Below are 25,692 nucleotides of genomic sequence, written 5' to 3'. Positions count from 1 at the left end.
ACACAGTCATGATTGATATTGTAGACCTGAATAAATGGTGGCTATGTCAGAGCCAGAGTAAACCATGAGGTCCTCTGGCTGCACCTCGCGCTGACTCTTCCCCTGGCACCGCCTCCCCTGGCCCTGCCTCCCCTGGCCCCGCCTCCCCTTCCCCTGGTCCCGCCTCCCCTTCCACTGGCCCCGCCTCCCCTTCCTCTGTGTGAGTGAGTGAGTGAAAGGACCGTTTCAGACCAGGAGTCACATGGCCGGCCAGAACATGACATGGCTTTGGACTTTCATCAACTTGATAGGATGGTGTGCTGCTCCAGGTGTCTGGTAGTGTCTCTGGTCGTCAGTCCATTTAAAAAAACTAAACAAAGAGTCTGTTTCAAATAGCTAGTGCCAGTTACCTCACCAAGGCAGACCTATTGTACCTCAGTGATCCTGGTCCTACCGCTGTCTGTCTGTCCCAGGTACCAGTACCCTACAAACCTATATGTCTGTCTGTCCCAGGTACCAGTACCCTACAAACCTATATGTCTGTCTGTCCCAGGTACCAGTACCCTACAAACCTATATGTCTGTCTGTCCCAGGTACCAGTACCCTACAAACCTATATGTCTGTCTGTCCCAGGTACCAATACCCTACAAACCTATATGTCTGTCTGTCCCAGGTACCAATACCCTACAAACCTATATGTCTGTCTGTCCCAGGTACCAATACCCTACAAACCTATATGTCTGTCTGTCCCAGGTACCAATACCCTACAAACTTATATGTCTGTCTGTCCCAGGTACCAGTACCCTACCATGGATGAGCTGTCTGAGATGCTGCCGTCTGTCATGACTCAGCTGAAGTAAGTTCTCCTGCAGTGTTTCCATCATGGATGTAGAACCCTATATTGTCTATGGTTTCCATAACTACCTCTTACACTGTTGTTTATTGACTTTTTCATTGTTGTTACTTCTTCATTGCAGCTTATATTTTTCTCTCCCCTTTCCCCAGGGTGAACAGTGTGATTGGGATTGGAGTTGGCGCTGGAGCCTACATCCTGTCCAGACTGGCTGTAAGTCCCCATTCCTCCTAGTCCTCCATATACCACATGAACTCCTGCACACCCTGCTTGTTTCCAAACATATAACAAGATTGTTTGTTAAGACAAAGGTCTTTACAGGGATCATTTGTTAAGACAAAGGTCTTTACAGGGATCATTTGTTAAGACAAAGGTCTTTACAGGGATCATTTGTTAAGACAAAGGTCTTTACAGGGATCATTTGTTAAGACAAAGGTCTTTACAGGGATCATTTGTTAAGACAAAGGTCTTTACAGGGATCATTTGTTAAGACAAAGGTCTTTACAGGGATCATTTGTTAAGACAAAGGTCTTTACAGGGATCATTTGTTAAGACAAAGGTCTTTACAGGGATCATTTGTTAAGACAAAGGTCTTTACAGGGATCATTTGTTAAGACAAAGGTCTTAAAGGGATCATTTGTTAAGACAAAGGTCTTTAAAGGGATCATTTGTTAAGACAAAGGTCTTTACAGGGATCATTTGTTAAGACAAAGGTCTTTACAGGGATCATTTGTTAAGACAAAGGTCTTAAAGGGATCATTTGTTAAGACAAAGGTCTTAAAGGGATCATTTGTTAAGACAAAGGTCTTAAAGGGATCATTTGTTAAGACAAAGGTCTTAAAGGGATCATTTGAGTTTTTGGCAATGATGACCTTTATCTGCTTCCGTAGAGTCAAATGAACTTGTGGATGCCATTTTTTTTATGTCTGTGTCCAGTGTGAAGGAAGTTTGAGGTAGTTTCGTGAGACAGTGCTAGCTAGCGTAATGACTGGAAATCTATGGTATCTGCTAGCATCTGCACTACTCCGTCGGTCCTCTGTCTTCAATAATAACTGGGCTGAACAAGGATGAACAGAGCAGTCTCTATCGATTACCACTAACAAAATCATTTTACTACTTCTTCAACATATAAGGCATACTTTCACAAACTCTCTTTTCCTCTCTTGTTGTGTACATTCATTTCTTATGCGGTCTGTGTGTATCTAACCTAATGTCGCCGGTGTAAAAGTGTATCCATCTCGGTCCCAGCCAGAGAAAACAGACGCAATGGAATATGGCCATTGCAGTTAATTACCATAACGCAGCGCCCCACGTAGTTCTTGACTTGATTTCTCTCATGAAGGATTAGATTTCTCTCTAGAGAAACGGCGAGTTGGGTTCACAAAAAAAATACATACGGAATAAAAATATAAACGCAACATATTGTTGTTTCATGAGCTGAAGTAGAATTTTTCCATACCATACCATTCCAAAATGCTTAATTGTTTACATCCCTGTTAGTGAGCATTTCTCCTTTGCCAATATAATCCATCCACCTGACAGGTGTGGCATATCAAGAAGCTGATTAAACGGCATGGTCATTACACAGATGCACCTTGTGTTGGGGACTGTAAAAGGCCACTCGAAAATATGTGGTTGTCACACAAGACTTCGCCAAAGATGTCTTTAAGTTTTTGAGGAAGCGTGTAATTGGCATGCTGGCAGCAGGACTGTTCTACCAGTCCTGCATGCGGCAGGTAGCCTAGCGGTTAAAACCATTGGACCAGTAACCGAGAGGTCGCTGGTTCGAAACCCCGATACCGACTAGGGGGGGAAACCTGTCTGTGCCCTTGAGAAAGGCACTTAACTCTACATGTGTGTGCTGCCCTGCTTCCTCTGCTGCTGGGCCCTGTCTGTGACTCCTTTGGTCCTCTATGTTCCACACAGTACGGTCAGTACAGTAACCCCCTATCCTCTGTCTTCAGCTCAATGAGCCGGCCCTGGTCGAAGGTCTGGTCCTCATCAATGTGGACCCTTGTGCAAAGGGCTGGATGGACTGGGCTGCCTCCAAGGTAAGAATGTGCCCACACACACACACACACACACACACATTTCTATGCTAACTCTGTGCATTTTAGAGTCATACTAGATTGGCACCTTGGAACGTAATTATTTGTCCTTTGTTTTAGATGTCCGGTTGGACCAGCAACCTGGTGGACATAGTGATGGCCCACCACTTCAGTGATGTGAGTCAGAGGGCTGTCTGGAAGGGTGGGAGACTGGGATGGGACAGAGGGAAAGGGCGTGCAAACTGATATTTAATCTGAGAATAAGTTAATGGTTTAGTTAAGGATCCGTTTCTGGCGAGTCCGTTTGAAAGGTCTTGATAGCCCTGTCCAGGGGCAGAGCATACTGGCTGAATACGGTGGGTGGTTGAAAGTGCCGTAACAATCTTTGCCCCCTCAGGATGAGCTGTCTGACAACCAGGAGATCACCCAGACGTATCGGCTGCACATCGCCCAGGATATCAACCAGGAAAACCTGGCCCTCTTCTGCAATGCCTACAACAGGTACAGTACTGTACATAGAACCCCAATAATAACTGGCTGTCCATTTTGGGTAGAAATTATAGATGGGTTGATTTGGTTCATCTATTTGTTATGACAGCCGTCGGGACTTGGAGATTGAGAGGCCTGTCACCGGTCTGACTGACGACACGGTGAACACACTGACGTATGTAAACATGCTGCAGACTGTATTACTGCAGCTCCGTCTTATTACCTTGCCGTATGTTTTGTATGTGAGGAGTTGTTTTTTATAAATTGACTGGTTCGAGCCCTGAATGCTGATTTGGCTGACAGCTGTGGTATATCAGACCATATTCCACAGGTATAAATAAAATAATACATTATTTTTACTGCTATAATTACGTTAGTAACCAGTTTTTATATAGCAATAAGGCACCTCGGGCGGTTTGTGGTATCTGACCAATATACCACGGCTAAGGGCTGTGTCCAGGCACTCCGCGTTGCGTCGTGCTTTTAGAACAGCCCTTAACCGGTTTTCCCTCCTGTCTCTCCATCCAGATGCACTTCTCTGCTGGTGGTTGGTGACACGTCCCCGGCTGTCGACGCAGTGGTGGGTGCCCACTTTATCTCCATGGCAACACAGTAGCGAATAAGCCAGAGGGTCTGATTCCAATACAAAGTATCAACCCCCATCGGGGACAGTGTGTTCAGTCTATAGAGACGGGGGGGGGGGGGGTTGAGGTCACAAGACGTAACCTTTCTGAATAGGAGGGTCCAGACTGAACCGCTGTTGTGTCTCATCTATCTTCTTTTCTCGTTTACAGGTTGAATGCAACTCGAGGTTAAATCCAACCAAAACAACCCTTCTTAAGGTGTGTTCAGTTACTCTTTTGTTAGAAATGGGAGTGGTAATGCTATGTGGTCCCTGCTGTTCTGCTCTTTAGTAATGCACACGATCTGAATGGTACTTAGAGGTTCAGCATTCTTCCATGTGTTCATAGGCCAGTGAATGTTAAGGTGTTTTGACTAACGGTATGGTCCTGTCTGTGAGATTCTCCACTCTGGTCATGCTCTGGTTTCTTCCCTATAGATGCAAGACTGTGGCGGGCTTCCTCAGGTCATCCAGGTGAGTCATTTAACTAGTTTTGTGTTTGTCTTAAACGACACTTAAGTGATCCTCTGTAACTCCGTTGTTTAGAGAATGGCGCTTGCTTTGCCAGGACCGTGAGTTTGATTCGCGGCACCACCCGTACGTAGAATGTATGCATTACTGTAAGTCGCTTGGGATGAAAGCTTCTGATTTATATCTCAACTGTTACTTCATTCAGTTTTATTTCAAATGGCTCCATTTTAACGGGATGTTTTCTGTTTGTGTCTTACAGCCGGGTAAACTAGCGGAGGCCTTCAAATACTTTATCCAGGGAATGGGTTACAGTGAGTACTTCTCCTTCAGTCGTCTCTGGTGTCAGACTTGGGGGTTTTCCTCATGTCCTGGTTGTATCAGTCTGTTCCATGTCCTGTTTACTGAAGTCCACCTCTTATCTCAGAATGAGACCTCCGTCCGACTGATATCCCATAGAACGTGACCGTTTCAGGCAGCAGCCCTCCCATGTGGGCGTCACACACACACACACACACAGAAGATACTCTTATCCAGAGTGACTTACAGTAACCGCTGGTAACCGCTAGGCTACCAGCCACACACACATTTATGCCCTAAACTAAGGCTAATGTAGCATTCATGTAGCACTTCAAGAATACAGCGGAACCCCAGTATCTACAAAACCACATGTACTGGATGTCCAAGGATGACAAACTATTACTGGTAACTGACGAGGGAACTAACCTCAAGCTAACCTTGTCTCCTTTCTATTTGCAGTGACTTTTAACAACGGGTGTAAGTAGTGTGATGCTGAGTAAATAAATTACATGCAGCATGCATGGTCTTCCCTTGAACATGCACTACATTTGCCAAAAGTATGTGGACACCCCTTCAAATTAGCATATTTAACTATATAAGTCACACACGTTGCTGACAGGTGTATAAAATCGAACACACAGCCATGCACTCTCCTTAGACAAACAGTCAGTAGAAGAACTCAGTGATCTTCAACGTGGCACGACAAAGGATGCCACCTTTCCAACAATTCAGTTCGTCACATTTCTGTCCTGCTAGAGCTGCTCCGGTCAACTGTAAGTACTGTTATTGTGAAGTGGAAACGTTTAGGAGCAGCAACGGCTCAGCCTCAAAGTGGTAGGCCACACAAGCTCACAGAACAGATCCGCTGAGTGCTGAAGCATGTAGCGTGTAAAAGTCGTCTGCCTTCGGTTGCAACACTAACTACAGAGTTCCAAACTGCCTCTGGAAGCAACGTCAGCACAATAACTGTTCATCAGGAGCTTCATGAAATGGGTTTCCATGGCCAAGGAGCTGCACACAAGCCTAAGATCACCATGCACAATGCCAAGTATCGGCTGGAGGGGTGTAAAGTTCACCACCATTGGACTCTGGAGCAGTGGAAACGCATTCTCTGGCATGATGAATCATGCTTCACCATCTGGCAGTCCGACGGACGAATCTGGGTTTGGCAAATGCCAGGAGAACACTACCTACTTAAATGTGTAGTGCCAACTGGGAAGTTTGGTGGAGGAGGAATAATTGTCTGGGGCTGTTTTTCATGGTTCGGGCTAGGCCCCTTAGTTCCAGTGAAGGGAAATATTAATGCTACAGCATACAATGAAAATTAGACCAGGGATCATAAACTAGATCCAGCTGTGGGACGATTTTTATTTATTGAGCGGATGGTCGGGGGACCGGAACATAATTACTAATTATTTGTAGACTTTAAATTGACCGCAAGAAGATAAAATATATATATATTTGACTAAAACAATCATTTCAAACCTTGCTTACTTTTTGTCTCTCTCTTGTGCTTGGGAATACTTGGAAACATATAATATTATTATTTTTTTATGAAAATCACTTGGAGATGATTTCCTGGTGTCTTTACAGTATTTTATGTCCAACAACGAAAATTCTACACCAGAAAACTCGGGAGTCAAATAAAAACACAGCGGGCCAAATTCGGCCCACGGCCTGCCAGTTGGGGAAGCCTGTTCATGATGATTCTGTGCTTCCAACTTTGTGGCAACAGTTCGGGGAAGACCCTTCCCTGGTTCAGCATGACAATGCCCCTGTGCACAAAGTGAAGTCCTTACAGAAATTATTTGTTGAGATTGGTGTGGAAGAACTTGACTGGCCTGCACAGAGCCCTGACCTCAACCCCATCGAACACCTTTGGAACGCTGAATGCGAGCCAGGCCTTATCACCCAACATCAGTGCCCGACCTCACTAATACTCGTGGCTGAATGGAAGCAATGTTCCAACATCTAGTGGAAAGCCTTGCCAGACGAGTGGAGGCTGTTATAGCAGCAAAGGGGGGGACCAACTCCATATTAATGCCCATGATTTTGGAAATAGATGTTTGATGAGCACATACGTTTTGGCAATATACATTGGTGTGTGGGATGATCTGTAACACACACCCGACAATGGTTCCTTCCCCCAGGTCTTAAGATGCAGTGCCCTAAACAGGGAGGGTGTTTACAGGCCTACCTTTTTAAAGCTGTGGTTCATTTAGGCCTGCTGAGAGCTGATCTGGCTTGTTGAATAATCATCATATTAGAAACAGACCACGTATTGGCCACTATCTTAGAACAGCCAAATTCTATTGGCTGTCTTTGATCACTTTGAGATACTTGAATCTATTTTTTTTTTCTTTTTTTTCTGCGCTTCAAAATGTTTATTTTGTTCATATAAACATTTAAAGGTTTGAGTTGCTAGCTCACAGAGTGGAAAATGTAAGGTGTTAGGGAGGTCAGAGTAAAAGCTGCTTGACTATTACAATAGTCTCAATGAGTTTTTGTTGTTCTCCCTCTGGAATCTTCATCTGAACATTAAGCCTTCTGTACCTGTGTAAACCTCACTGGCAAAACCCTGCACCTCTCGTCTGGCTTGCCCTCACCATCCTCACCCCTGGCCCTCTCCCCATGACCCCTGGCCTTCACCTACCCTCCCCTGGTCCTCACCCCTGACTGGGCTGACTGAGGCTCCAGTGGTTCTCCAGGTATGGTAATGTCAGTGGCAGATTAGTGTTCTCATTAAAGGCTGCTCTTAAGCCCCACAGCATGGCCTGCCCCCCTGCCCTGGGGACCTGTCTGGAATCCCGTGAGCCCTGCCCCCCTGCCCTGGGAACCTGTCTGGAATCCCATGAGCCCTGCCCCCCTGCCCTGGGAACCTGTCTGGAAGCCCTGAGCCGCCTGGCCAGCCTGTTGTGCTCTGCTCTGCTGGAAATGTGCTGCTTGGGTTTGTTCTGCTACTGCAGGGACACTCACATGGTGCTGCTGGAAGGTAATGTCAGGAGAACAGGGCCTCAAGAGAACCATGCCGCCTCCGCACAGCACTATGGGAAGGAAGATCTGTCGTTGCCTTATTCCAAATCCTATCCTGTGAGGGTGACCCTTGATGTTTTGTCTGCAACAAGTGACTACAGAGGCACTCGAAGCGGCACCCTAGAGGCTGGCACGGGGTTAGTTTTGGATTGAGTGTTGGTTCATCCCACGCCCCCTCATTCTTTCACCTCTTGGAGGTCTGTTTTCCTGCTTGAAGAGTTATTCTGGATACCCATCCTAGTTATTGAAATGAACTAGAATTTTCAATGGAATACAGTATAGCTTGAAAAAACAATTTTCACTCATCAAACCCTTGATAGCCCTCCTTTCTGTTGTTTTTCTTGTGAACCCTGTCTCTGTTGAGGTGTTAAGTATGGTGGTTTCCTCGCCGTCTGAGCGTTCACATCACACGCGTTATGCTCTTTGTCCACACCAAGCAATGGCACGTTCCAGAAAGTACCTTCCCTTTCTGAGAATACCTAAACATTGAAACAGTTGAGGACATTGTGAGCTTTCACAAACACATACTTGTGGCATACTGTAGGAGGTTTGTAACTCTGTAGCGTTCAGGCTACGCCTTCTGTCAGGTGGCTCATCCCAGAAGATCAGCATTGTGTTGAAAGGAAAGCAGTAAGCTAGCAGGAGATTGGTTTGAGTGTGAATAGATGAGCAGTAGAGCTGGGACTTTAAACTGAAAATGATCGACACCCGACGACCATTACCACAACCAAATTACTGACACCGATAATCACAATAAATAGCCTACTAGAGAAATGTGAAGTTTAAAGGAAATACGTTTGATAATGGTACAATTGATAGTAACAACATTCAAAGTAGTAGTAGTAGTGCTAATGGTATGGTAATATATAAAAGGTGGCTAACAAGAGTACATGAATGTTATATGGTTATCGTGATAGTTCAGTCAATTTATCGTTCTATGGATTTGTGTCCATATCGCCCAGCTTTACTGAACAGTCAAGTGCTCGTCGAGGCCCTGTTTGAATGGTTACTTTAGCACGGAAGACTGTAGTTCAGTGGGGAAATGATTGCAGGGGGGGGGCACACATTAAACTATCTCAACTGGATCAGACAATGTACTCATGAAGCACATCTTGGCTCAACGTTCTCTTCGGGTAATCTCAGGGCCACAGGTGACATTCCCTTTAGATTGACAGAACAGTAAGAAAGCCTTCTGGCTATTTTCACAACTGTCAGAGATTTACTGAACATTCATGTAAAAGTTGATGGTGCTAGAATGAACTATACACGGTGCTGCTTCAAGTCTCTCCTAGGTAGGACGCAATGTTAGTTTCTTTTCAGATCTTTTGTGAAGACAGCGCATTAATCTGACAGTCTCTCTCTGTACCCCTCCTTTATTTCTTCCCTCCTTCCTTCCTTTCTGCCCGTCCGTCAATGCTAACAGTCCCTCATGTACTGCTTAGCCACGTAAGCAGTGAATCAGGTACCAGGGCCATTGGTAGCAGCCTTGGCTGCGCCAGCCTGCCCTCTCTACCTCCAGTACGCTACTCCCCCCAACCCTGTTTGCCCATCACTGGTAGTCACTTTTTTAGCCATCTTCTCAAGTCTGAGATTTGAAGCATGTGGTCAACTTTATTTAATTTTTTTAAAGATTCCTTTTGTCTTGCTAAATGTGTGGTTTGAGAGGGCGTGGATGTTTTTATGTGATGTCTGTCAGGTAACATGGTTGTCTTATGTCTGTCTGTTCTTTGTTATTTTTCTCTTCTGAACAGATGGCCCTCAAATCTCTTGTGCATGCTGCATAATCATATTGGCCTTTCCCATTTATTCATTTTTTCTCCAACAGTAAAAATGAATTGGAACTTGACCTGATCAGGCAATCTCTTTTTCTTTATGGGAGAATAATGAACACACTGAGGGATTCTGCTCAGACATTTCAGACCCCAACCACTTTAATGAGATGCATATGCAGTACCAGTCAAAAGTTTGGACACACCTACTCATTCCGGGGTTTTTCTTTATTTTTTACATTGTAGAATATTAGTGAAAACATCAAACTATGAAATAACACATATGTATTGATCCTTTATTTAACTTGGCAAGTCAGTTAAGAACAAATTCTTATTTACAATGACTGACGACGCTGCGCCGCCCTATGGGACTCCCAATCACGGCCGGTTGTGATACAGCCTGGAATCGAACCAGGGTCTGTAGTGACGCCTCTAGCACTGAGATGCAGTGCCTTAGACCGCTGCGCCACTCTGGAGCCCTCTTGGCATTCTCTCAACCAGCTTCATGAGGTAGTCACCTGGAATGCATTTCCATTAACAGGTGTGCCTTGTTAAAAGTTAATTTGTGGAATTTCTTAATGTGTTTGAGACAGTAAGTTGTGTTGTGACAATGTAGGGGTGGTATACAGAAGATAATATGGACTTGGTCTTATACCAAATAGGTTTATGACAAGAACAGTTCAAATAAGCAAAGAGAAACGACATCATCATTACTTTAAGACACGAAGGTCGAGAGAATGCCAAGAGTGTGCAAAGCTGTCATCAAGGCAAAGGGTGGCTACTTAGAAGAATCTCAAATGTAAAATATATTTAGATTTCTTTAACACTTTTTTTTTTTTGGTTACTACATGATTCCATATGTGTTATTTCATAGTTTTGATGTCTTCACTGTTATGCTACAATGTAGAACCTAGTTTAAATAAAAACCCTTGAATGAGTAGCTGTGTTCAAAACTTTTTGCCTGTACATACAGTACTTTCTGAAATACAGTGACATTTCCAGTATTCCTGCTTTCGCTGATATCAATCTCCTTAGAAGGCAGTGTAGCTAGCATGAGCTGAACACTACAAGGTGTTCAGGTTATTAGCTGTTTAGAGATTTCATTATTCTCCCTGGGCTCCAGTCCACCCCATCTTAAATTGGGAATGTTGATGCAATAATGATTGTGGTATGATTACCAGGGGCCTCATTTACAAACATTGCACATGAACAGAATATGCCCCAAAACATTTATAAAAACTGAACTTATCCTCCTGCAAACTTCAGACCATGAGTACGCACACGTTCTAGTGGTTGAAGTATTGCATTGCAAGAAGGCAAAAGAAGCCTTGTGCAAATGGGGGATATACTGTATGATGACTTATAAATAACAAAAAAACAGGTAACTAAATATAATAACAAGATGCAATCATTTGCTGTTAGTGAGAAGATAATCTATTTGTTATCTTTGCATTCTAAAATAATTAGAAATCACCTTTGGTTGGTGACTTTGGATGGTTTCATAATCACTAAATAGCCTACAGATCAACAACAGTTTAGTAAAGGCTACCATTCATCCCAGCTCTCATTTAATTGGACCCACTTCACAGTAGTAAATAGGTAAGTTATTGCTATTTCAAGTATCTTGTTCTCTGCGATCCAAAGCAAAGTTTAACGGTAGAACAGACGGTTCACCAACTCCATTGACGTTTGAATGCTGTAATGTAACATTTCTCCAGTAGCCTGGACCATTTATAAACCCAATTGCACCTCTTCTGGCCGTGATGCCCTCATATTGCTGAAGTAGCCATACAACAAATGACCGTACGCATCTCATTTAATTGGGCCTATTAGATAGGCTATTATAATTTCTAGTTCCAACAGGGAGCGTGGTTTCTAATGTACAGTAGAAGGGAAGGTCTTTTGCGTTGGAAGTGTGTGGGCTACCACTGAATGTAGGCCTACTGTAGTTTGTTTTCCAGAGTAAACCATGTTTCAGGATTCACGGCCAGTGCAGCATATTTCGGTTTTGAAGAAAGTAAATTAAAAACATTATTGAATTCAAACGATCTGTTTTCCAGGTCCACCAAAATGTGCACTTTTGTTTTGGTTTCAGAAACGGTCAAATATGTCACACAACAAAACACATTCTGCCAACACCTCCAAAGACATTTGATCAGGTTCGCCATTTGCTATTTCTTTCAGATAGACGGTCTTGTCTTAATTCCAATACTTCTGAAGTATTCAGGAAATAAGGGCGTTATTGTCACCTTCACGGGTGAATGACGGGCGTTATTCAGGCAGAGATATAAAATGCTCGTTCACAGTTTTACAGCCGGTCTGATTTATAATGGGGAAACGTGTATGTATGTATGTATGCATGTATGTATGTGCCAAGTATATACATCTACATTTTTCCATACGTTTGTAGTGTTTTCAGAAGTGGCTCACGCAGATATTTAGTGTAAAATTCACACAACGGTTATAAATGAGGCCCCAGCATCCTGCCCCTAGCCACATTCTCTAAAGCAAACTACCCCTCCCACTAAACATTCAACACACTAAACAAATGTCCTCATACGTGACTTCTTAACCTAAATGTTCTGTCCTCTCTCTCTCCTCTCTCTCCCCTCTCTCTCTCTCTCTCTCTCTCGTCTGTAGTGCCCACGGCCAGTATGACCCGCCTGGTGCGTTCTCGTACCCACTCTACCTCCAGCATGGGCTCTGTGGAGGGGAGTCGCAGCCGCACCCACACACAGCTAGAGGGCGCCACTGCTGCCGGCCCGGGTGTCGAACAGGCCAGGCCACAGACCATGGAGGTTTCCTGTTAAAGAACCCAGCCCAGAAAACCACCACCTCCCCCTTCCTCTCTGTCTCCCTCCCTCTCTTTTTTCCTTTCCCATGCTCAAGGTCAGAGAGGATTGGAATCCTGAGCTGGCGTCTGAAACGTGTTCTGAAAGATAATTTATGAAGACAGAAGCAGTCAGGTTCTCTGCTGTGTTCTCTCACCATTTCCTGTTGTTGTCTGTCTATCATGCCTGTCTGTGCATGACTGCTGTGGTACGGCAACCTGAAAGTCAGTAAGCAGGCGGACGATGCTGCTTGTCTGGTTTTCCTTTTGTTGTCTACCAGCTCTCCCCATTAAAAGAGGAGGAGGTTGTTTTTTTAATCTTTGAGATTTGAGATATATTTGTATTTATAACTATTTTGGGTCAGTGTGTCAGTTTAAAGATAACAGATGGAAAGGCATCAGGAGTTTTCTCTTGTAAAGTACTCTATACGGAGTAATGTTGCCCCTCTTTCTGTCTCCCTCTGGGGTCTTCCTCACCTTGCTAATTGGTAAGATCAGATCACACCACCCCTCCTTAGTGATCCATTCCTTAATCAGTCTCATGACACACCAGTTTTTCTTGATTCTTTTTTAATTGTTTTTATGTTGTGATTTGTGAAAAAAAATACCTTTGCTTTCCTGGATTGCAATACGATGTGATAAACTTGTTCCTGCTCTGTCCCTTTATATCAAGAATATCTGACAGAATGGCCCTCTAGTAGATGAAACGTAATGGACGTGTCTGTAGAATTGCTTTTGTCTAGATGTATCTGGAAATAGTTGCCTTGTTTGATATTTAATTTTTCGAGTGAGTTATTTGAAATGGCAGGTCCTGGGTTTTTGATCCCACCCACATTTAATATTGACGGGCAGAGAAAAGAACCAACCCAGTGGGCACAGACGTCAGTTCAGTGTGTATTCCATGTTGGTTCAACGTAATTTCATCGAAACGATGTGGAAACGACGTTGATTCGACCAGCGTGTGCCCAGTGGGAACATTTTACTGTAGTTTATTGAAAACTCAAGTCAAATGCGGAGAGTACCTAAACTATCCCCAGCTCAGTCAGAGGTGAGTAAATGTCTGCGAATTGAGGTACAGATAACATTACTACCTCTTTCATAAAATAAAACTAAAATATATTAACTTATATTGCTTCCAGTTAGTAGAAAATAAGTATGTTTTCCTTCCTGATTTAAATAAAGATGAGGTGAAAACGACAACGGGTCAGATGCCTGAGGGACTGTGGATTGTGTAATGAATGTTTTTATAGAGTTTCTTATTAATGTTATTAGTTGGTAGTTTTCTCTGTGGTTTTCCTGCATTTCTCTCTGATTGTACTACGGCTTGGGTGAACACGTGGTGATGATGCATTGGACTCTGTCTGCATAGTATACGGGGTGCTGTTAGTCATACTGTGCTGACTATGTCAATTTGTACTGATCATAAAATAAAGCTAGAAGCTGTACATGACTGGACTTTTCATCTTATCCTTTCTGTCACTGGCATGTCTGTTCTCTAACTTGGTAAACTAGCCTGATTTATAATAGTGGTCCTTTGTAGTTCAGTTGGTAGAGAATGGTGCTTGTAACATCAGGGGAGTGACTTCGATACCTGGGACCATCCATGTATAAAATGGATGCACCCATGACTATGGTATTTATTATTATTATTATTGTTTATTGTTATTATTATTATTATTATTAGGTTCGGCATCAGCAGTTTCTCATTCTATGTCAGTCACTGACACACTCAATTAGCCATGTCCGCTAACAAAAACATTTATCGGTATGTTTATCTAGCCAACTATCTAAAGCAGTGGCGGTTGGTGCCGTTTAAGATGAGGGAGGATGATTATTATTATTTTAATGAGCATGGCCTTATTTCTATTACAGCATATTGGATGACTGTCATTCATTTTCCATTCACCCAGCTCGATGTAACATCCATAGGTTTAGGCTACTAAATGATACTCAAATCGGCACAATGAATATCCCCCTGATCACAAGCAAACACATTTTACTTTCATACCAGACACACACAAACAGCTCGTTGTGTGTGTATGTGTGTGTATATATATATATATATATATATATATATATATATAATAATTCCTTCTCGCATCTATCCACTCTCCTCTCACATGCTCTCCTTGCTTGTGGACTTCAGTGCAGAACACATCAGCTGTGACCGTGACCAGGCGGGAAAAAAACTTTCCAAGCTAAACCTTCATATCATGACTGCTAACTGCTACATCATTGTCACGTCATAGTTAACATAGGCATAGCTACTAGAACTAAGGCGTTAGTAAACCCACTACAATCATGCAGAACCGTGTAGTCCGACAAGCAGTTTAGCAGTTACACCGGCAGGCCCCAGAGGCAATGAATTAATAAAGCCAAAAGCTTACCTTGACTTGGAAGAGTTCCAGTATTGGATAGCAATAGACAGCTAGCTAACATATCATCCCTCTGTTGGATAGCAATAGACAGCTAGCTAACATAGCATCCCTCTGTTTGAGCTGGGTGTTTGAGTAGGCTAAACTAGCTAGCTGCATTGGACACTAGCTAAGTAAGTGAAAATGGGAAAAAATAAAAAAATGCAGGTAATTCATTATAAAACATACATTTTTCTCTACACCATCAAGATGCGGTGCCAGTAAAAAAAAGGGCCCCGGCTACTGGTATAATGCAGTTAGTTCAGAGTGTTCAGTAGTTTAACTGCACAAATCAGTGTGAGTATGCTGAACCGTGAGCCCATATCTCTTGATAATGAGTACAAAAGGGTTATGAAGAGAAAAATAATTGCTCAACACTTTTACCCAATCAACAGCATTTACCTGAATGATGAAGAATATGAAGCTCTATTCTGGGGAAAAAACAATGTGACCTCACTTCACACCAGTGTATGTATGCCACCGCTCATGCAGATGCTGCAAAACAGAACATTTGCACAAACCAATTGCACCTCATTGCTACAGCTGATGACTCATTGATCAAGTCACTGATGTCAAAGGTCTGTCTGTTCCAATTACTACAGCCCCATGTTCAGTAGATATTGTTGAACAAAAATCTTTCTTCCTTTCTCTTTGTGCATCACTTTTTCTTTGTCTTCCCTCCACTCTTCTCCATTTCCCTCTCTTCACTCTGATATCTGAGTTGTGGTGTGTACATGTTTCAGGCCTCATTGAAACAGGAAACGGCGTGTGTGAGGTGAATATAAAAAAAGTCCTGTCAAATCTCTCCACTCAGATGTACTATAGATCACTCTGCTACGCGTACGTAGACTCTACCTACCACCGATGCCTCCTTTCCTCTTGGAACACCACAAAGGAGAACACTCTTTCTTCATTGGAGCCTAAAGAAGTCTCACACAGACTCTCATACACACATCGCACTCTCGTTCCACATGTGAACACTACCGGCAGCGTGCAACTCCCAGACCCACTGGACTCTTCTGGCCTCTGGGCCGCACCTCTATCCTTGTGCTAGTCTACTGTGGTACTCTACAGCTCTGACATCAACTCGTACCACAGCATCAGAAGACTGACGTTCACCAGTGCCACAACAGGGAAATGCTGTGAGTATAAAAATATTTTTGAGCTGTCTAATCGATCCGACTGTACTGTACACGTAAAAGGTTAGTTTTATCCAACTCAGATTTAAAATATTAAAAGTATACTTTTTGGTTTTAACAAAGAAAACAACGGTCAAGTAAATATACACTCAGAATAGCTTCTATTTGTCGGGGCATGGACTCTACCAGGTGTCGAAAGTGTTCCACAGGAATGCTGGCCCATGTTGATTCCCACAGTTGTGTCAAGTTGGCTGGATGTCCTTTGGGTGGTGGACCATTCTTGATACACACAGGAAACTGTTGAGTGTGAAAAACACAGCAGCGTAGCAGTTTTTTTGACACCACAGGTGTATAAGACTGAGCACACAGCCATGCAATCTCTATAGACAAACATTGGCAGTAGAATGGCCTTACTGAAGAGCTCAGTGACTTTCAACGTGGCACCGTCATAGGATGCCATCTTTCCAACAATTCAGTTCGTCAAATTTCTGCCCTGGTAGAGCTGCCCCGGTCAACTGTAAGTGCTGTTATTGTGAAGTGGAAACGCCGCCATTGGACTCTGGAGCAGGGAAAACGCATTCTCTTTAGTGATGAATCACGCTTCACCATTTGGCAGTCCGATGGACAAATCTGGGTTTGGCGGGTGCCAGGAGAACGCAACCGGCCCAAATGCATAGTGCCAACTGTAATGTTTGGTAGAGGAGGAATAATGGTCTGGTGCTGTTTTTCATGGTTCGGGCCCCTTAGTTCTAGTGAATGGAAATCGTAACGCTACAACATACAATGACATTCTAGATTATTCTGTGCTTCCAACTTTGTGACAACAGTTTAGGGAAGGCCCTTTCCTGTTTCAGCATGACAATGACCCTATGCACAAAGCGAGGTCCATATAGAAATGGTTTGGAAGAACATGACTGGCCCCCACGGAGCCCTGACCTCAACCCCATCGAACACCTTTGGGATGAATTGGAACGCTGACTGCGAGCCAGGCCTAATCGTCCAACATCAGCGCCTGATCTCACTAATGCTCTTATGGCTGAATGGAAACAAGTCCCTGCAGCAATGTTCCAACATCTAGTGGAAGGCCAGAAGAGTGGAGGCTGTAATAGCAGAAAAGCGGGGGACAAACTGATCTTTTCTAAATTATTATATTACGTGCCATATTACAGAGCATTGAGGGAAGATATTTAGAAATATTTAATGCCAATATATTTCATATGACTATTTCTGAAATGATCATCTATTTTTGTGTCTACCATTGTCAAAATTAGACAAACACACACCAGGGTAGAAAGGTGTTCAATAAAAGAGCATTTATTTTCTACCCAATGATATCCTGACAGTTTTATGTTTGACTCCATTGATGCTGGAGATCTCATGCATTACTTTACAGTAAAACATGTTGCAAATTACGACACAAAACTTTTCATCTTATGGTTTCTGCATCAGTGTATTGCTGCGAACTAATTTACCCATCTTCCATGGTTCCTGTGGAGCAGAAGGTTGCCATGAAATGTCATATTTGTCACACGTGTGTTTGTGCAAATCACCAATGCATGATACTTCAACTAGTTGCACATTAGGGGCATTGTTGTTTACATCAATTAGAGCAGTGGTCCCCAACCGGTCCATCACGATCGCCAATCGGACGGTCCAGATTATGGTGTCTGCAGTCATTTAAGAAGGCATAAAAGAAAGCAACAGAAAAATTGATACTGTGAGATTTCAAAATGTTTAAAACCATCACTAGAGAGAAACTGTCAAGGAATACAGCAAAGAGATGCTGTTTTTATTTAACTAGACAAGTCAGTTAAGAACAAATTCTTATTTACAATGACGGCCTACCCCGGCGACGGCGGGTCAATTGTGCGCCACCCTATGGGACTCCCAATCAAGGTCGGATGTGATTCAGCCTGGATTCGAACCAGGGACTGTAGTGGTGCCTCTTGCACCAAGATGCAGTGTCAGAGATGCTGCGCCACTCGGGAGCCCAGTGAGTTGAGTTTAAGTTCTTACTCAGCACTGTCAACACTTTGTATTCAACACTTTTATAAGCCATGAAATTTGCGTTCTCAGCTCTACAACAAGCAGTGCAGCAGTAATGAACGGGAAGGAAAGTGTATTTATAGGCTTGCGTTGTTGTTATTATTAGCAGCTTGGGTATTTTTTATTATCAAGGAATATTTCACTTCCTCTGTTCATAGGAGTTAGAATTTGTGCATGAGAATTTTTGCATTACATAATGCGGTGCGACTCGAGTTTCCCCATCAGCTGGAAGACGGTGTCCCTTCATGGTCAGTGTCAGTGGAGGAAAGGGAGAACGGAGGGATGTTGAGAGACGGACCCTCACTCTGCAACTCTCTCGCTCCGCTGAGACTGACCATCAGATACAGACATTATCAGCCCAGTAAAATAAAAATAAAAAGCTAATTATTTACATTTACGCTCACTCAGCTGTGCCTCACCAGTAGTACCACAACAGATCTATTACCAGTCTGATCATATGCCTACCTCAAATTTAGAATTTTTTTTTTTTTTTTAAATGGCCCAAACAACAATGCTTTGTCAGGGCAATTCAAGCAAAGCCAATATGCGGTGATAATGTATTGGGCCTATAGCTTACTGCATGAACCTCATTGCTACAGTACTGTTTTTAATTGGTTAATGTTGCATAGGCTTGTGTTTAAAAATAAATTTGAGCCGTAGAGCTCGGCTTGCATTTTGACTCAAAAAGTGATCTCAAAAGGTTGGTGACCACTGAATTAGAGAGTGTTCTATTATGTGTTCTAATATTGTTATTTATTCAGGCGAAAGCACCTTATTTTCCTTGCCAACAGCACCTCGACAACCAGCAACCCATGTGTAAAAACAAGAGTGTGGTTGGAAACTAAAGGGTGTTCAGAAGAGTGGTTTTCAACTTCCTCCCTCCTTTTGTCTGACTGGCAATACATTAAATAAAAATAGGCAGGGCTATTTTAAATTCCCTTCACATTTTTGGTTTTGAAATATGCTACCTGTAATAAGTTACAGTGAATTGTGATTGATGCAATAGTATGCATAGAAAATATGTCTCTACCCATATGAAGAGTTTAATTCCAAAATGCTATACAGTGCATTTGGAAGGTATTCAGACCCTTTGACATTTTCCACATTTTGTTACATTACAGCCTTGTTCTAAAATTGATTAATACAACAACAACAAGATCCTCACACAACACCCCATAATGACAAAGCGAAAACAGGCTTTTAAAAATGTTTGCAAATGTATTACAAATTAAAAACCGAAATACCTTATTTGCTTAAGTATTCAGACCTATGAGACATGAAATTGAGCTCAGGTGCATCCTGTTTCCATTGATCATCCTTGAGATGTTTCTACAACCTGTGGTAAATTCAATTGATTGGACATGATTTGGAAAGGCACACACCTGTCTATATAAGGTCCCACAGTTGACAGTACAAGTCAGAGCAAAAACCAAGCCATGAGGTCGAAGGAATTGTCCATAGAGCTCTGAGACAGGATTGTGTCGAGGCACAAATTTGGGGAAGGGTACCAAAACATTTCTGCAGCATTGAAGGTCCCCAAAAACACAGTGGGCTACATCATTCTTAAATGGAAGAAGTTTGAAACCACCAAGCCTCTTCCTAGAGTTGGCCACTCAGCCAAACTGAGCAATCAGGGGAGAAGTGCCTTGGTCAGGGAGGTACCCTATCGAATATCTATCTCTGGAGAAACCTGAAAATAGCTGTGCAGCGACGCTCCCCATCCGACCTGACAAAGCTTGAGAGGATCTGCAGAGAAGAATGGGAAAAACTCCCCAAATACAGGTGTGCCGAGCTTGTAGCCTCATTCCCAAGAAGACTTGAGGATGTAATCACTGAATTCTTATGTAAATTTGATATTTCATTTTTTATTTTTTTGTTAAACATTTGCAAAAATTTCCCAAAAACTGTTTATGCTTCATCATTATGGGGTATTGTGTGCAGATTGATGAGGGGGGGAAAATGATTACGTCCGTATTAGAATTAGGCTGTCATGTAACTAAATGTGGAAATAGTCAAGGGATCCGAATACTTCCCGAAAGCACTGTATATCAGAAATGCTGGTAAATTAGGTTTAAATGTTTGAAAGAAGTTATGAAAAAGATGAGTGTTTTCTTTCTAATCACGGCAAGGAGTTGTTCGATGACATATTTGTTTAAAATCTATCACTTGATGGCTTAATTTCAGAAAGACGATCGTGTTTTTTTTGTTGCAAAATGCTATATATCCACCTCATTATCAGAGAACTAAGTAGTACTGCCAGGCTTTACACAGTCAAATGGAACAAATAACTCAAGTAGATTTTTTTAACGTTTTTTTTAAAGCACAAAATACATTTATGACATCATTTAAATAAATAAATATACTTAAATACATTAATATGAGATCTATATATAAGACATTTGACATTTGAGTCATTCAGCAGATGCTGTTATCCAGAGTGACTTACAGTAAGTGCATTCAACTTAAGATAGCTAGGTTGGACAACCACATATCACAGTCAAATATACAGGATACAAACATTCCATTCTAGCTTAACAATGGATACATAATGTATTGCACCAACAACAAAAAAAAACATCTAAAATCTATGAATAAAGAATCTGAGAAGAGTAATATTTTACACACACATGCAAACATTTCTGATTAAAAAAAAAACACGTGAAAAATTGGTGGATATAGCATTTTGGAAATAATTGGCTATTAATTAATAGCTGTGATTCCCTCTAACCCACAGAGTCCTCTGCTGACCCATACGAGCTCGACATCGCCATGGGCAGTGGGCCCAGTAAAGAGTGTCGGGGATCCAGCACTCAGGCAGCCTTGCTGGGCCAGGAAGAGCCCGCTGAGTCAGTCATACTGGGTAAGGCCTGACCTCCCATCTCGGTCTGAGCACAGCACAGGACTCTGGGAAACAGGCCAGTACTAGCCTTTCTCTTTCTCTGTCCTCAGAGGTCAATCGTCCTGGGATTGTTTTGACTGAAACCTATAGGGAATTGGAAGTGTGCACGACAGCCGGGTCTATTTATGGTTAAGGACAATCATTGGATAACCTGCATTTTTACTTAACTTATTTCTTCTTAAAAATGCATGGTTGGTTAAGGGCTTGTAAGTAAGCATTTCACTGTAAGGTTGTATTCAGCACATGTGACATACAATTTGATTTGATTTCAAAGTTCAAATCAAATCAATGCGACCATCATTAATGCGGAATTGTTTTTGTTAATGTTCCTGCATCCATGGTGTGGTGATGCTGTTCCTATGCATCCATGGTGTGGTGATGCTGTTCCTATGCATCCATAGTGTGGTGATGCTGTTCCTGCATCCATAGTGTGGTGATGCTATTCCTATGCATCCATGGTGTGGTGATGCTGTTCCTATGCATCCATAGTGTGGTGATGCTGTTCCTGCATCCATGGTGTGGTGATGCTGTTCCTGCATCCATGGTGTGGTGATGCTGTTCCTATGCATCCATAGTGTGGTGATGCTGTTCCTGCATCCATAGTGTGGTGATGCTATTCCTATGCATCCATGGTGTGGTGATGCTGTTCCTATGCATCCATAGTGTGGTGATGCTGTTCCTATGCATCCATGGTGTGGTGATGCTGTTGCTATGCATCCATGGTGTGGTGATGCTGTTCCTATTTATCCATGGTGTGGTGATGCTGTTCCTATGTATCCACGGTGTGGTGATGCTGTTCCTATGCATCCATGGTGTGGTGATGCTGTTCCTATGCATCCATGGTGTGGTGATGCTGTTCCTGCATCCATGGTGTGGTGATGCTGTTCCAATGCATCCATGGTGGGGTGATGCTGTTGCTATGCATCCATGGTGTGGTGATGCTGTTGCTATGCATCCATGGTGTGGTGATGCTGTTCCTATGCATCCATGGTGTGATGATGCTGTTGCTATGCATCCATGGTGTGGTGATGCTGTTCCTATGCATCTGTGGTGTGGTGATGCCCTAGATGTTTAGATACCTCTCTGTTAAATATGACCATAGTTGGTGTGCAAGAAAGAGGACAAAAACATTCCTGGTCTTCTATTGAACCACCAGAGGAGAGAAATGAGCTTGTGCAATAACTCAATTCGCCTTTGCACTCCTTCTAAACAAAGCACTTTAAAAAAAACTGTGGCAAAGTGTAAAGTCTTCAAAACTTAGTCCACTCTGTTCGTAACAGGTTTTAGTTTTGGGAACAGAACTGTATTGATATCAAATGTTTAATCGGTGGGAAAATGTACCGAATGTCGGCCAAAGTCCATCTCGTTTCCTTCTTCTCCTGACGGCCCCTTGGCTTCCTCTCACTACCACATTTGGTAATGAATGGAAACACCAAGCGGATGCTTCACATTCATACATCCGGTGAAATATCTATCTCATTGTTCAATCTGTGGCTGTACTCCCTCTAGTCACCCTCTAGAAATGGTGTGAACCAGGTGACATTGAATTCCTCAAGATGTTAGTTGAGGAAGATCACATCAATCATTTAGCTCAGAAAGACTGACGATCATCTCATTTGTGTAACTTGGAAGTGTCTTGCCTAACCATGACTACTCACATTCAAAGTGTGAATTACAAACATACAAGTACATAGATATTTTATTGTATGCAAGCTTTTTTTGTGCTTTTTTTCCTTTTTTCTCAGCATGAAAATACTGCGTTGTCATGGTTTGAGGTTCTCATAGTAGACTGACACTAATCTTTCATGTATCTGTTCTGTCTACAGAGAGCAGCAAGTATATGGTAGTGGCCCTGTATAACTATCCCACTGGTCCCCCAGCACACTGCCGCATCCACGCTGGAGAGAGACTCAACGTGCTTTCAGAGTAAGAAACCATAGCCTCTACATACAACTACCATAATTACTACTACTACTACTACTGTGATGTGTGTTTTTCCTGCAATAACTTATGTATCTCTTGTGTTTCTGTGAATGTGCATGTCTATATAGCGAGGGGGAGTGGTGGAAGGTGAGATCCTCTGCCACAGGCAATGAGAGCTACATCCCCAGCAACTACACAGCCAAGGTGTACCACAGGTGAGTCCGCTGATCCATCTGACTCTATTCCCCTTTGGAATCTCTATTGACATGGCTTTGTCTATTTCTATGTCTGACTCTATCTCTATGCTCTTGGCCTAGGTGGCAGTATGAGGGTCTCAGCCGAGAGAAGGCTGAGGAGCTCCTCTTTCTGCCCTACAACCAGACTGGCTCTTTTCTGGTCCGGGAGAGTGAGACCCACCCTGGTCAGTTCAGTTCACACTCCAGGCTACACATTATCAAACGCTAACAAGACCAGGGAAACAATCTTAAAAATGTCATTGATAAACCTGAAGTGATAAAACACGGTGACTGAAGTATGGTTCTACACTGTCCACTCTAGGTGCCAACTCCCTGTCAGTGCGTAAGAGCAGTGACCAGGATCGTCGCTCAGTCAAACACTACCGGATCCAACAACTGGAGAATGGCTGGCTCTACATCTCCCCCTGCCTCACCTTCCCCAACCTCAGAGCTCTGGTAGACCACTACTCAGGTCAGGTGCTTTAAAACATTTACAGTGGTGTAGAAAATATTGAAAGCTGTAGTTACATCTTGTCAAGCCCTTTTGAGTCCAGCCCACACATTTGAATCTTTTGCACAACTGGCAGTGTGATAAAAGCTGGGGACACTTAAAGCATCTTCAGTCATTAAATTGTAGTATTCATGTTAAGGCTGAGTTGTAACAGACTGATTGACATCTCCTTCCAGAGGTCCGTGATGGGCTGTGCTGTCTGCTAGGGGAGCCCTGCTTCATCCAGGGGTCCAACAACGTTCCTGTGGTTACTGGGCCACTCCCCATGGCTGTCAGGAAGCCCACCCTCAACTGGAAAGATATGGACAGGTGAGGTCATTTACTGTTGTGGTACAGTAATAGGTTGCCAGTCTCTGTGTATCCATGTCTGTCAATAAATCTTATACTGAACAAAAATATAAACGCAACATGTGACAATTTCAATGATTTTACTGAGTTACAGTTCATATAAGGAAATCAGTCAATTGAAATCAATTCATTAGGCCATAATCTATGGATTTCACATGAGTGGGCAGGAGCACAGCCATTTGGGAGCCAGGCTCAGCCAATCAGAATCAGACAGAAATACTCCTCAGTTGGCTGGTCTCAGACAATCCCGCAGGTGAAGAACCCGGGTGTGGAGGTCCTGGGCTGGCGGCGTGTTTACACATGGTCTGCAGTTGTGAGGCCGGTTGGACATACTGCCAAATTCTCTACAATGATGTTGGAGGCGGCTTATGGTAGAGAAATTAGCATTCAATTATCTGGCAACAGCTCTGGTGGAAATGTCTGCAGTCCGCATGTCAATTGCATGCTCCCTCAATAGTTGAGACATCTGTGGCATTGTGCTGTGTGACAAAGCTGCACATTTTAGAATGGCCTTATTGTCCCCAGCACAAAGTGCACCTGTGTAATGATCATGCTGTTTATTCAGCTTCTTGATATGCCACACCTGTCAGGTGGATATATTATCTTGGCAAATGAGAAATGCTCCCTAACAGGGATGTAAACAAATTTGTGCACAACATTTTTAAGAAAAAAGCTCTTGTGCGTATGGAACATTTCCGAGATCTTTTATTTCAGCTCATGAAACACGGACCCAACACTTTACATGTTGCCTTTATATTTTTGTTCAGTACATATTCTTTGTCACCATTTCCTCACTAATGGGGTTTCTCTGTCTGTCTGCAGCTCCATGATTTTTGGCAAGGATAAAGGCAAGGACAATGAGGATTCCCTGGTGAGCGAGGGATTAAAGGAGGCCATCAAATCCTACCGCTTCATGACAGAGGACTGCAAAGGCTCCAGCCACAAATGGGACAGCTGAGCATGGATCTGGCATCATAACGACAGAGAGATACTCAGACTAAAACAGACCATAAGATGGAGAGCTTTGCATCAAGCTACCCATTAAAGCTGAGGCAATCCTGAGGACCAGACATTCTGGCCATGAACCCAATGGATCTCATTAAAGGAATGTTGTTAGGGGAACTGGAAATCACAACTCAACCACTGCAGAGAACCATGGTTCTCAAAGCTATGGTTGTAGAGTGCTCAACATTACATTGCCAAGCAGCTGAGGCCCATATTTGCTTGGATTCATGAACAGAATAACTGTTTAGATCCTGGAGGCAGACTTTGCTAGACTTAACAGAAAGTAGTTTGAACGTGAGATATACAGCCTTATGAAAGTGATCCCGTATCATCAATAAACAGACTATATGGTTGGTTTTGTTGAAGTACGCTACCTTGAAAACAATTAAGGAACTGTGATGTATAAGAATTAGTCTGTTTGATTTATGTGTTTCCTGTCCTGAACATGAACACCTTTTCGCTGTTGCTTGTTCTCTTCCGCACCACAGTCTTGACTTTGGCACAGGAAATGGTCAAGGTGCAGTGGAAAGCACAATGGTGTGGCAGAGACAGAAAGTTGAGGTTGTGGTAAAGAGCATCTCAAAGTTATGTCAAATATTATGGTATGAAACACTGACATGTTCTTCTGAGGTTTCATCAACTGAAACAATGCACTGTAGTGTGTGTGTATGTATATAATGTTAATATCGAGTTTTGTGATGTTTTTGGGTGGGTGGAAATTTATTTTTTATTTTGTTTAACTATTCTACATTAAAATGTTGCATTTAGTGAAATATGGGG

The 25,692-nt window shown here is 42.9% G+C and overlaps 2 protein-coding genes across 3 annotated transcripts in view; both read left to right on the top strand.

Moving 5' to 3' along the window:
* The window catches only part of LOC139368931 (protein NDRG3-like), a 54,860-nt gene extending 41,002 nt beyond the window's left edge, over positions 1-13,858 (top strand). Inside the window, exons 6-16 of one of the 2 annotated variants that reach the window (XM_071108431.1) lie at positions 773-835; positions 985-1,045; positions 2,797-2,883; positions 3,001-3,057; positions 3,278-3,381; positions 3,479-3,544; positions 3,898-3,949; positions 4,164-4,211; positions 4,430-4,465; positions 4,722-4,773; positions 12,202-13,858. In XM_071108431.1, coding sequence (XP_070964532.1) covers positions 773-835; positions 985-1,045; positions 2,797-2,883; positions 3,001-3,057; positions 3,278-3,381; positions 3,479-3,544; positions 3,898-3,949; positions 4,164-4,211; positions 4,430-4,465; positions 4,722-4,773; positions 12,202-12,371 — 796 coding nt within the window. In that variant the 3' untranslated portion in view covers positions 12,372-13,858. The remainder of the gene's footprint in view (positions 1-772; positions 836-984; positions 1,046-2,796; positions 2,884-3,000; positions 3,058-3,277; positions 3,382-3,478; positions 3,545-3,897; positions 3,950-4,163; positions 4,212-4,429; positions 4,466-4,721; positions 4,774-12,201) is intronic. The other variant, XM_071108433.1, reaches the window with a different exon arrangement.
* Positions 13,859-15,836: 1,978 nt separating this feature from the next.
* LOC139367748 (src-like-adapter 2) lies at positions 15,837-25,483 on the top strand. Its single transcript, XM_071106069.1, has 8 exons — positions 15,837-15,947; positions 20,725-20,850; positions 22,716-22,815; positions 22,941-23,027; positions 23,130-23,233; positions 23,371-23,520; positions 23,736-23,868; positions 24,730-25,483. The coding sequence occupies exons 2-8, from the start codon at positions 20,760-20,762 to the stop codon at positions 24,863-24,865; spliced, it is 801 nt and encodes a 266-aa protein (XP_070962170.1). The 5' UTR covers positions 15,837-15,947; positions 20,725-20,759; the 3' UTR covers positions 24,866-25,483.
* The last annotated feature ends 209 nt before the right edge of the window (positions 25,484-25,692 follow it).

This window comes from Oncorhynchus clarkii, chromosome 16 (assembly GCF_045791955.1).
Source record: "Oncorhynchus clarkii lewisi isolate Uvic-CL-2024 chromosome 16, UVic_Ocla_1.0, whole genome shotgun sequence".
Classification (NCBI taxonomy): Eukaryota; Metazoa; Chordata; class Actinopteri; order Salmoniformes; family Salmonidae; genus Oncorhynchus; species Oncorhynchus clarkii.
Note: the sequence above shows the minus strand (reverse complement) of the source record. Positions and strands in the feature narration are given on the sequence as shown.